Below are 12,303 nucleotides of genomic sequence, written 5' to 3'. Positions count from 1 at the left end.
AGCTCTTATCCATACCCCCAGACCAACTTGGAATCATTAGACCGCCACTTCGTTTCTCCTCCTTGCCTGCTGTCCAAACCTCTTTTTGCTTTTTAAGACAGGTTCTCTTGTAACCCAGACTGGCTTCCAGCTCACTGTGTAGCCGAGGATGACCTTGAACTCTTGGCCCTCCTGCCTCCATCTTCTGAGCTTCAGAAATAACAGTCCTGTTGTACCATATCCAATTTATTCAATGCAGGAATTGAACCCAGGATTTCCTGTATGCTAGGCAAGCACTCTACCAATAGAGCTTCATTGCTTTCAGAATTCTCTCTCTTTATTAATTATTTTTTAAAGATTTATTCATTTATTTTATGTATTTGAGTACACCATTGCTCTCTTCAGACACACGAGAAGGGGGCATCGGATCCCATTACAGATGGTTGTGAGCCACCATGTGGTTGCTGGGAATTGAACTCAGGACCTCTGGAAGAGCAGTCAATGCTCTTAACCCCTGAGCCATCTCTCCAGCCCTCCTGTCTCTTTAATTAGGATACTGGACTGAGTGGCCGAGCCTAGCCTGTGGAGCTGCTAGAGCCAGAGCTTTTGCCCCAAACTCCAGGTATATCACACACCCCCAGAATCAACTGGACAGATACTGTAGCCTCACTGGCATGATGAACAGAGTAGATAAAGCAGATATACAAGAAGTAATTGAGTGTGGATGGAGTGTCCATAATGCCCCAGGCCCTTATTTAAAACTTAACCCTGCCGGGGAGGCTGATGGATCTGCCCATTATCATCAGGCCCTTCAGTTAATTCGGACATCTACTCGTTTATTAAGCAATCTGCATAATGGGGGCACTCTGCATATCACTTTTGACAGCACAGAACACGGAATAGGCTGGTCCCAGATCAAAGATGGCAGCAGGGGCAGGATGCAGAGCCATGAACAGACCCACATAGCTGGGGAAGGCAGCACTAGGAGAGACCCAGACAGAGCTCTGCAGTTTGACCAAGGCTGACACCCACTGGGGTTTGGAAAGGTGGAACTTGGGATGCTTTTGGAATACACGGGCTATTAGGATGAGGAGCTGTGGCTGAGGGGAGACTACAGGCCAGCAGTGGGGACATTCTGGGGACAGAGAAGGTGACTGTGAGAGGAAGCAGAGCCACCACTGCTTGGCAGGGGTGAGCTTTGTTAGGACAAAAAGGCCTCAGGACCATGGCTGGGCCTTGAGTGGGAGAGCATGAAAGAGGAACAATAGATGAAAATCAGCTTAGCACATAGGCCTTAAAGGAGTGGGGGTGCTTTCCTTTCAAACTCAGAGAGGAGTCTCCTCAAAAGCTTAGAATAAGGGAAGGGAGAGAGCAGCCATGGACAGGATCAGGCTGGGCACGGGTCAGAGAAATCCCAGGAACAAATGAGCTACGTGAATTGTATAAGTTTTCAGGGACTGGCAGGAGGTTTTACATGGCACGAGTTAGTCTGGGATAGCCTGTATGTTTTACAGGGAGAGCCTACACGATATATGGGCATAGCCTACATGACTGGAGTATGGAGGAGCTAGGTTCGGGAAGGACCATAAATGAGGGGCTGTCGCAGCCATCACGCAGATCAGCTTCTTAACTCTTGCTGCAGTGGGGTTTGTCCTCTTAGAGTGACTGCTGTCTTAAAATGACAAGCCTGTGATCTAACAGTACCGCCTTGAATGCCAAGGGTCAGTGGACAATAGTGGACAATGGATGATTTGTGGAGAACCTAGGAGTGACACAGTAGAAGTCAAGGAAAGTATCAGCAGATGAAGACGGTGTGGAGAATGGGGTTGTCTGCTGCCAGCTGACCACAGCTTGCTTTTCTCTCTCTCTACAGCATCATGGGAAGGAAGAATAAACATTCATGGAAGTATTAAGCCTTCTAGTCATGACCGCCAGGAACCCCAGAGGAGCAGGTGAACGTCTATGACGTCACAACTAGGCTCTTCCATTAACTCAGGAATTCCATCGTGATTTGTAATCACTTACTCAGCGAGTTATTTAATAGAGCACTTTGTGTGTGGCGTCTGTGATGGGCATAATAGGAACAGAAGCAAAATCAATCCTGATCAATCAGCGTCCCCTCCCCAGCCTCTGTGAGCCCCTTGCTTCCTCTGCTCGCTTAGCCATCCATCCCTTCATCTATCCATTAATCTGTCATCAGTGGTAAAGCCACCCATCCATCCATCCATCCATCCATCCATCCATCCATCCATCCATCCACCCTCCACCATGCACCCCCACCCCCCACCCAAGAGACGGGGCATGGAGGCGTCTTCAGGAAAGCAGCTTTTAATTATGTTGGTGGTCTCAGTCGAAAACATGAGGGAGGAGCTGGTAACAGTCAAACAGGGCCTGACCTTAAGCTGAGACTAGAAAGATGGCCCAGATGTGGAGGAAGGAAAGCTGATTGGGGATGGGGACGGAACAAGCTCTCCCGTAAGCATTTGGCAGAGACTAAACCACGTGGCAGTGTCTCTGTCCTTCCTTCAAGGTCTCTGGGAAGGCTTCGTAAGCAAGGAGGGGGTGTGGGAGAAATGTCACGTTTATGTCTACTCAAGGACACTTTCCATTTCCCTTTTCCCTGCCTCTCAGAGACCCCACTTCATTCACACACATGGATCCGCCATGCCCCATGCATCCATCTATCGACCCACCACCCACTCATCACGCACACGTCTGTATGTCCATCTGTCCATATGTCTATTAACTCATCTCCTTGCCATTCACATATATATATACATCTCTCCACGAACCCACCCATTCATTCCCCCATATACACACACCTACCCATCCATCCACCTGCTCACCCATGCAGTCCACTCATCATACATACCTCTATCCTCCCGTACCCTCACCCACACAGGCACACATGCATATGTCTATCCATCCATCCACTCGTTCACCTACCCATCCATCCATGTATCCACCCACCCTCCACCCCCACATCACCCATCCATGCCTCCCTCCCTCCAACGAGTTCACATAAAGCACTCAGGGCCTGGATTCTGTAAACACCTAGCGTTTAATGTTATGTTGCTACTCTGACAGCCATCAAGTCTTAGGGCACAAATGCCTGTTCCTGCAGTAGGCATCGAAATGCACTTTATATATATTTAACTAAACTGGAGCACAGGTGTGTGTGGAAGCTATCTCTGTCCCATCTTCTTTGTGCGAACATTTGTGACAATTGGCAACTCTCCTAGATTTCCTACACACCTGGGGTGGGGTGGGGGATCCTGTTTTTGGACTGATTCTGTGTTATGGTTTGTATATGCTTGGCCCAGAGAGAGGCACTATTAGAAGGTGTGGCCCTGTTGGAGTAGGTGTGTCACTATGGGTGTGGGCTTAAGACCCTCATCCTAGCTGTTTGGAAGTCAGTATTCTGCTAGCAGCCTTCAGATGAAGATGTAGAACTCTCAGCTCCTCCTGCACCATGCCTGCCTGGATGCTGCCATGTTCCTGCCTTGATGATACTGGACTGACCCTCTGAACCTGTAAGCCAGCCCCAATGAAATGTTGTCCTTATAAGAGTTGCCTTGGCTACGGTGTCTGTTCACAGCAGTCAAACCCTAACTAAGATGTTCTGCCTCAGCCAGCCTGGCATAGCTCTGAGGTTTCTAACAACATGGCTGCCATGGTTACTGCTGCAGCTGCTGCTCTCTGCCCATCAGTCTCCTGGGCAGCAAGAGCCTTGCCTAGAGCAGTGGTTCTCCACCTTCCTAATGCAGAGACCCTGTATTACAGTTCCTCAGGTTGTGGTGCCCCCCTCCAAACCATAAATTTATTTTTGTTGCTACTCCTCAAGTGTAATTTGGCTACTGTTATGAGCCATAATGTAAGTATCCATGTTTTCTGATGGTCTTGGGTGACCCCTGTGAAAAGGTTGCTCAGTCCCAAGGGGGTCGTGACCCACGGGTTGAGAACCACTTCCGTAGACAGCCTGCTGCTATGAATCAGAAGGACACAGGTCTGTATCTGACTTCAAGTTCAGGGTTCTCCTTGCTTTGTCAGCCGTTTCCACCAATCTTGAGTCAGTGTCCGGGATTGTACCTGGGACAGACTCGTGCAAATGGGATCTAGATGGACTCTGGATTCATTCGCTGAATAGTTATTGAGTCCTGGAAAAACCGAAGACTCTGTGGTCCACGGGCTTACAGCCTGGTCTGAGGTCTAAGCTGGGTCACTGTGGGCTTCTCAGGAGTCTTGTTTCAAAGTATTTCAGTTATTGGATGGTTATACAATTATTAGTCCATCAAGAATGACCTACAGTCAGCCGGGCATGGTGGCGCACGCCTTTGATCCCAGCACTCAGGAGGCAGAGGCAGGTGGATTTCTTAGTTTGAGGCCAACCTGGTCTACAAAGTGAGTTCCAGGACAGCCAGGACTATACAGAGAAACCCTGTCTCCAAAACAAAACAACCAAAACAACCAAACAAACAAAAAGAATGACCTACAGTCAACCATATCCAGAAACAACCTCTGGTCTCCCCACACATTGTAGGCCCCTTTTCTAGACTTTCCCCTGCCTTCATGTCCATTGTCATCCCATTGATGGTGGTGAGGCCACCTGTCACTAGCCCAGGGTGCACTTCAGTCAGGAAACCCAGTATAAGCCAGAGCCTATATCCTTCCTAACAGTCTGAAAGATGGCCACCAGAGGGCGCCACAGGACCACACTTCCTGTCAAATGAGGGTCAGGCTCGTGTCCCTCCCAAGTTTTTTACTTTATAGCCTTGTTTGAGTCAGTCACAACAGACGCACCTGCCGCCCACTTCTTCTTTTTTCAAGCGATGAGATGCTTCCCCTTTCAAAGTTCCCCATGACACATCCCTTTGATTTCATGCTCGAAGAGATCTTGTTATACCATGAAGAAGATGAAGGGAGTGGATGTTTATCTGGTGTCCTCTGTGAAACTCACCCTGTGCGATAGTTATGCTGCTTTGAGCCATGGACCCAGCTCCTCTCGCTCAGGCTGCTGCCCACTTATTACAGATGGCTGAGGTATTGCCGCTGTAGTTAGGAGTAAAATCTGCCACAGGTCTCTCCTGCTGGGAACCCTTTAATGATCCCAACATGCTGAACTCTTCTTTTCTGACTCTGTGTTTAGAGCCCGAGTCAGCTGTGTAGGCTCACAGCTAACCTGCACGGACACCTGAATGCATACCTGGATGGGCACCTGCACAGACACTTGCATGGACACCTGGATGGGCACCTGCATGGACACCTGGATGGGCACCTGCACAGACACCTGCAAGGACACCTGGATGAGCACCTGCACAGACACCTGCACAGACACCTGGATGGACACCTGGATGGGCACCTGAACAGACACCTGGACCTTCCATCTGTTAGGTCCACTTAATGCAGCCATACCTGAATGTCATGATGACACAGCTGGTGCACACTTCTTCAAGCAGTGAAGGGCCTGGAGTTCACCTTCTGGGCAGAGTATTGCCCTTCTGGCCCTCAGATTCCCATCTATCCAAAAAGGAGATTGGACTAGAGGCAGACCTCAGTTGATAGGCATTTGCCTAGCGCAAGGGAAGCCTGGGGGTTTCTTCCCAGTATTGTGTAAAACCAGTTGTTAAAGCGCAGAATCCTAGCACTCAGGAGGTGGAGGCAGGAGGGTCAGAAGTTCATGGTTATCTTTGGCTACATAGCAAGTTCAAGGCCAGCCTGGGTTACATAAGACCTCACCTCAAAAAAAAAAAAAGTGTTTCTGTTTTTTTTTAAAGGTGGACAAGATGGGTTTGCTTTCCCATCTAAATTAGTCCTTGCCAGTGGGGGCGTTTTGAGGTCTGATGACAACAGGAACATATATTTAGGTTTGCATTTTTTTTTGTTTGTTTCTCATAGTAAGCCATCTGGCCAGAAATGTTCCTTCCAGAGAGAACCATGACAGTCTTGGATAAGACTGGAGAGAGAGAGAGAGAGAGAGAGAGAGAGAGAGAGAGAGAGAGAGAGAGAGAGAGAGAGAGAGAGAGAGAGGTGTGTGGCCTGGGCATGGTGACACATACCTTCACCTCAGCCCTCAGGAGGCAGGGGCAGGTGGGTGGGCCTCTGTGTGAGCTTGGGTCAGGCTGTTTCAAAGTCTGAGTTTCAGGGCATGGAAACGTGGGAATTCACTGCTGTAGAAAACAAAGGACTTATGGCTGGCCCTACAGACAGGAGCCACCATGTCACCTCTCTCCCTACTGTATGACAGTGCTTAGCATTGTGCTGGCCCAGGATAGGTGCTCAAAATATGACTGGATGGATGGATGGATGGATGGATGGATGAGGGAACGCAGGTAAACAACTGTGTAAAGTCTGAAGAAATAATGGAAGACTGTTACAGGAAAATAGACTTCTCTTATTCAGAAGAGGGTATTGAGATGCCAGAGGCGACTTAGTGGATCTTGTGAGCGCTGACGAGTCCCGTGACTTCTTCAGCTGATCCCGTGGATCTGGTGTGGTCCTGGAGGCCAGAGACCAGGGCTCATGATCTCTGGGGGGGGCGGGATGAGTCTGCTGGGAGAGGAATCTGGGTTCCGAGCTTCTCTGGGCCTGAGACTGCAGCAGCCTGGGGTGGCTATGGAGCCGAGCAGGGCCTCAGCAGGGTGGGGTGGGCCCAGTACACAGCTTGTTGGGGTAGTGGGCATACTTGCGGTTGTAAGTGTTCAGGTTGTGGCGAAAGCAGAGAGCGGCTCTCTTGTCACACTCGCAGGTATGCCGCTGGCAAGCCGTTCTACCAGCTAGAGGGGGATGGAAACAAGCCAGGGACTCAGGTGGCAGCTGGGCGCTGTGCGCTGTGTGGTGGGCGGGGTGTGTGTGTGGTGGGCGGGGTGTGTATGGTGGGCAGGGTAATGGCGGCTCCCTGCTGCTCTGTGGTCCAGCTTCCCAGCTCCGTCTTTAGCCCCTTTCTTACTTCCTGTGGAAGCCCACGCTCAAGGGGATGCTCCGTACTTTTGCCTGTCAAGGATTGCGTTGGGGCTGGCTTGCCAGCTCCAGGACACAAAGAAAGCCAAAAGTTTGCCCAGGGTGTCTCCTTCCTCTCCAACCTCACGCATAGGTCTTAGCCCTCTCCTGCCAGAGGCTTCGTAACCTCTCACCTTCCTCCTGCCAGGGCTGTACCAAGACTTCACAACCTCTCAACTTCCTCCTGCCAGGACTGTAACAACCCTCCCATATGTGATGTTAGAGATGCCCGGGATCTGGGCTAGAGGCTAATGCTGGGGCTCCTGGGGACTTCAGCCTGTCTTAATCAGAGTAGACAGAGCCTGCACCCAGCCCAGGTATCAGACTGGTCCACTCTGCCTTCCTGAGAGCCGGCTGGCATCCTCATGGCAAGCGCCAGGTGCCTGGAAGACTTCTTTCTGTCCACGTGGTTGTCTGTTTCTGCCCGGGGTAGCTCTGGTTCTTTTTTTGTCCCCAGGAATACACCTCCGTGTCTAGAAGGGTCTAGTGTCTCATTTCCCCTTCAAAGTGAGCATCTCCCTTCAGTATTCTGCCCACACCTGCTATGTCAGCAGGACTGGAGGTCCTAACAGTAGGCAGCTGTGGAATGGGTGGGGCTATCTCAGTGTAACAGGCAAAGAATCACACAGATTTTCTACAAACTATTCCTTTGCTCAAAGTACCAGGGAGTGGGGGCATAAGGCAAAGAGCCTGTATCTCTTCAGCCTGATTCCTCCCTGAACACCCTCTCAGTGCCATCCCAACTGGGAACCACCCGACCCTTGCCTGAGCCCTCAGTGACGAGGACTTGATACGGCTGCCCGGTTGAGCAATCTCTTAGCTCACACTTTGGCACAGACCTGAGTTCTGTGTTGAGCCCAATCCTCAGGCTGCTGGGTTCTTCCCTGGGCCCTACACCCACCAAGGCCTTCTCTCCTCTGGGCTAACTATACCTGGCTTTTACATTGTGATGAAAACTTTAAGTGCCATTTGGGTATTCTTGGTTAAGGCTATTTCCCTAGATAAGGCCTGGAGGAAACCTAATAGGGCCCAATGGGCAATGAACTGGGCAAAGTGAAGGAGGTGGGGCCAGCCTACCAGTCCCAGGGGGTGCAAATAGGAGCTGCTGTTCAGTCATATCCCCTTCTGCCTCCTCCTAAGGGAGGATTGTTGGACTCTAGCTCTGGGAGTGGCTCAGCTCTGTCCCTTCTGGTGACTCCTCAGAGGCTGAGCCTGGGCAAGGGCTCTATGGGCGGGGTCACGAGGCTGTACAGCCCAGATGCCCTGTAAGAATCAGAAATGGTGGACGGGTGTTCCCACTCTTATGTGATGATGGGATGCTTAAAGGGTCTGGCCCTGTGACAAGGATCAAGGTCACCATCTGGAGGGACTCCTGCCTACCCGGTGTCTGGCTCACTCCAGGGTTGGTCACCTACCACAGAAGATGTTGTCTCGAGTGATAGAGAAGAGGTACTTTTCCAGCTTGGGGTCACAGCCCAGCTTCTCCAGGCGGCCATAGCAGCAGTCATGGGCATGACAACACCTGTGGGGGCAGAGTTAATCTGGAGGGGCTGTTAGTCAGGCTGGGCTGGGCTGGAGCAGCTCCTGGGACCCCAGGACCCAGGATGGAAGCAGAGTACGAGTCCCTGCTGTCTAGGTGCCCCCAGCTTCTCCTTCCTCCCAGACTGCTCCCCCAGGTCCTCCAGGCAGTCCTCCTGCTCACCAATCCGTCTCGTCCACTGGCCAGTGGGAGCCACCGACACCGCAATAGCAGCCATAGTCATTGTACTGCAGGGCAGGCTTTCCCGTCATTCTCTCAATCATCACTCCAAACTGGACCAGGTTCCCGCCAGCCAGGGGCACTACAGAAACGGCGGCGGCAGAGGCCACAAGGTTCCACATGGCCGGTGAGCATCACATCCAGGGACCCATCCCGAAGTCCCCTTAAGATCTGACTCCAGACATTTCCCCAAGGATTCAGTAAACCTCCCCACTGCAAAGCACCCAGCTATCAATAACAAGGATACAAAGTAACATGCTTTGTGCTTCCATCCCCTAGGTAGCCACCCCCGACCTGTGTGCTTGTGTGTGTGTGTCTGTGTCACGCACACGTGCATATCCATGGAAGCCGTGGTTGGTACCAGTTTCCTTTACTTTCTACCTCACTGTTGAGACAGAATCTCTCGGTGAACCTTGCCTATTTGGCTAGACTGGCTAGCCAGCGAGCTGCCAAGATTCACTCCTCCACGGCCCCCGGGGTTACAGATGTGTGTCTCAATGCCTAGCTTTTACATAGGTCTTGGGGATTCGAACTCAGTCTCCTACCCATCCCACGTTCCCCACTCCGCTTCACTTCCTCATGCTATCCTGGACCCCTACACTGACTCTTTACATGTCTCTCAGGAAAATCTGAATCTCCCTAGCCCTCAGCCCCTGTCTCCCCAGCAGCTCTGTCCCAGAATCTTCTGATTCTGCGGTGGGGAGGCACTCATCCCCACAGGCTGGGGATCCCATGGCTCTCAAACCCTTTCCCACTGCATTCTTCTGGGCCCTTTCCCCTGCCCTTCCTCTCTTCCAGTCAGTGCTGCCTCAGGAGCCTTAGGATGGCCAGGTGGGTGGTGGTGGGAAGGCGGGCGGCCTCTAGCGAGCCCTGCTCAGGTATCCAGAGTATGGGGTGAGGGAGGAGAGGAGGAGAGAGGTCATGAAAGTCACTTACCCAGGAGGCAAAGGCAAGCCAGGGCAATGGGAGGTTTCATCCTGGGGGAGGTAGGCAGGGGGCATGGGAGCCTGCTGCAATGGGAGGAAGTGAGCTGGGGCCTCTGATCTCCAGACACCTCCCAATTAGTTAAATACACAGGGCCTGTCCACCCCCGTCATTAACCCTGGAGTGCCCAGTGATGCAATAATTCCGACACTTTGACTAAGTTCCCAGGGGAGGGGCCAGCCAGTTCCCCGGGGGGCTCTTCCGAGGGTGTGTGAAAACAGGGATGGGAGAGTCGTGTGGCCATCTTTCCTTCTGTTCCACCTTCTCTGGACCCCCACACTCTTAAATTGCTAACTTTGCTCCCGGGGTCTGTGCCCCATTTTTTCCCCTATGCTTCCTATTGTGTTCATTTCCTTGTAACCAACCCATTGGATGAGGCCCAGTGCTGTGGAGAAACTGAAGCTTTCTCGGAGCCAAGTTCCGAGTGTGTCCTGTTTCCAGTGCAGAAGTGTTCCTCCCCAACCGTCCCTCTTCATGACTGGTGACTGAGATAACTTGGCCATCTGCTTCTGTCAACACCCAGGGCTTTCTGAATCCTGTTTCCACCACGGATCACGCACGAGGCCCTGGGCAGTCCCTTTCCCTTGCTTGGGACCTCAGTGTTCCTGTCTGTGTTACAGAGACAGGGGCATCCTGCCTCACCTCCTTCATGAGAACTGGCTCGCACTGAGCATGTGCAGGGCCACAGGGGTGTACACAGGGCCAAAGACCCTCCATAGCCCACGACAGGGGGTGAGGTGGGGACTGACACAGACAGACAGACAGACAGACAGACAGACACCTCAGTAAATAAGGAGCTGGAATGTGGACCCAGGCAGCCCTAAAGGGCTCACCAAGGGCCAACTTAGCCCCTTTGGGCTGAGGGCGGGGGTGGGTAGGTGAGCGCTGTGCTACTCAGACCACGATTTGTTTTTTGTTTTTTGTTTTTTAAATAAAATCAGAGGAATGATGTTAATACAGCCTGGACTATGTCTGACTTTATAATAACACAATTATAAAGCCTAATTCTCTCTTCTCTATTTTTCTTCCAGTCTCGGGAAAAACTCTCATGGGAGGAGGCACCTGGGGCACGTGACTAATGACCCCTTGTCCAGCTTCAAGCCTCAGCTGCTCTGAGGGCCTGGGGTCTGTCTGCATTCTGTGGACTTGGCTGGGTCTCAAGAGAAGGAATCTAGACACCCTGGCCAAAGTGCCCTGTCCCTGGGAAGTTTCTCTGAAGAGTCAGGAGGAGAGCTCTGAGTAGCCCGACTCCCTCGGCTATGTGACTGGGGAAGAAAGGTTTTGAACACAGGAGGGGAGTTGTAAACAAGGCTATACACAGGGCCTCAACCCCACATCCAACCCTGCCCATCCACTTCCTGAAACCACACTCCTACCTCTGCCACCTCCCAGGGGCATCTGGGTACTGCAAGCTCTGTCCCTGTTGCAAAGGTGATGGGGACCAAGTCCACCTGCCTGGTACACCCTGCAGCTCTGAGTCACCGTCTACTGAGAGAGGTCTCTTTTCTTGCCATTTCCTTTTGATTTTTAATGAGAGTTCTTCTGGCAGTCCCTAGCTTCTGGCCTGGGTCACGAGGCCTCAAACCATGAGTCATAGGAACAGCTGACTCCCAACAGCATGGCATCGAAGTTTAGTCCCTGGGAGTAGGGAGCGCAAGAGGAGCCTGGATTCTGAGACAGTTTGCTTTTGAATCCTGACCTGGGCAGGATGGGACACTGAATGTTCCCATAGGGCTGTATCATGTTGGAGAAATCTGGGCTAGCTTCCTGGAGGAGGCTACCCCATTGAAGTGCAATGCTAGTGGAAGCTGGACTTAGAAAGGTTCAGACATTCCAGAAAGGGTGTTGGTGTTAGGGCCTTCACACCTCTTGTGCAATGTGGCAGAAATTACAGCAAAGTCAGGACCTGAATCATCTATAAAAATGGAAATAATTAGACTGACTTTTTAGGGCTGTAAGCCAGACAAAGGAGACATGAGATGGCAAGGCCTTTTGTGGGCAGCCTTGTCCTCAGGGGGAACCAATCAATATTGGGCAGGGGGAGGGGGGAAGCATGCAGGGAGCCTATGCTTCCAGCACACTCATGGGACCACTGTCTCTACTTGATAGTCGGATGGAAGGGTGGGGTTCCAGGGTGGCAGCTGGAGTGGTTGACATGGAGGTCAGGATGGATATGTGTGAGACACTGAGGAGCTCAGACTGCAGTGCCATTTTCTTGCTCTTGGTATTTATTTGTATCTTTGGGGGAGCTGGAGAGGCAGCCTAGTTGGTGCAGTGCTTGCTTGGCAGATCTGATGCCCTGGATCTGATGCCCTGCCCTGCGTGACCTGGGTATGTGGGTGCCCATCTGGAACCTCAGCGCTCAGCAGGCAGAGGCGAGAGTGCCAGAAACTAAAGGTCATCTTTGTGTGTGTAGGAGTAGTTTAAGGCCAGCTTGGGCTACATGTCTAAAATAATAAAGAGTAAGGGGTTTCAGGGGGCTGGGCTCAGTCGGTGAGACGGTTTGCTGCATAAGTGTGAGGGCCTGGGTTCAAATCCCCGACACCCACATAAATAGTCACGTGTGGCTGTACATGTCTGGAACC

General features: G+C 51.8%; 1 protein-coding gene across 3 annotated transcripts; it reads right to left on the bottom strand.

The window, feature by feature from the left end:
- Window positions 1-6,349: 6,349 nt before the first annotated feature.
- On the bottom strand, window positions 6,350-11,256 carry Pla2g2e (phospholipase A2, group IIE). 3 transcript variants are annotated; one of them, NM_012044.2, is made up of 5 exons: window positions 11,095-11,225; window positions 9,671-9,744; window positions 8,678-8,816; window positions 8,391-8,497; window positions 6,353-6,752 (listed from the first exon to the last, which is right to left on the bottom strand). In NM_012044.2, the coding sequence occupies exons 2-5, from the start codon at window positions 9,708-9,710 to the stop codon at window positions 6,610-6,612; spliced, it is 429 nt and encodes a 142-aa protein (NP_036174.1). In that variant the 5' UTR covers window positions 9,711-9,744; window positions 11,095-11,225; the 3' UTR covers window positions 6,353-6,609. The 3 variants fall into 3 exon arrangements, with proteins under 3 accessions (XP_006539011.1, XP_006539012.1, NP_036174.1); XM_006538948.2 differs by lacking the exon at window positions 9,671-9,744 and having other exon boundaries at window positions 6,350-6,752; window positions 11,095-11,256; XM_006538949.4 differs by lacking the exons at window positions 8,678-8,816; window positions 11,095-11,225 and having other exon boundaries at window positions 6,350-6,752; window positions 9,671-9,988.
- Between the last annotated feature and the right edge of the window lie 1,047 nt (window positions 11,257-12,303).

This window comes from Mus musculus, chromosome 4, assembly GCF_000001635.26.
Source record: "Mus musculus strain C57BL/6J chromosome 4, GRCm38.p6 C57BL/6J".
NCBI lineage: Eukaryota > Metazoa > Chordata > Mammalia > Rodentia > Muridae > Mus > Mus musculus.
The sequence above is the reverse complement of the archived record's forward strand: the minus strand, read 5'-3'. Positions and strand labels throughout refer to the sequence as shown.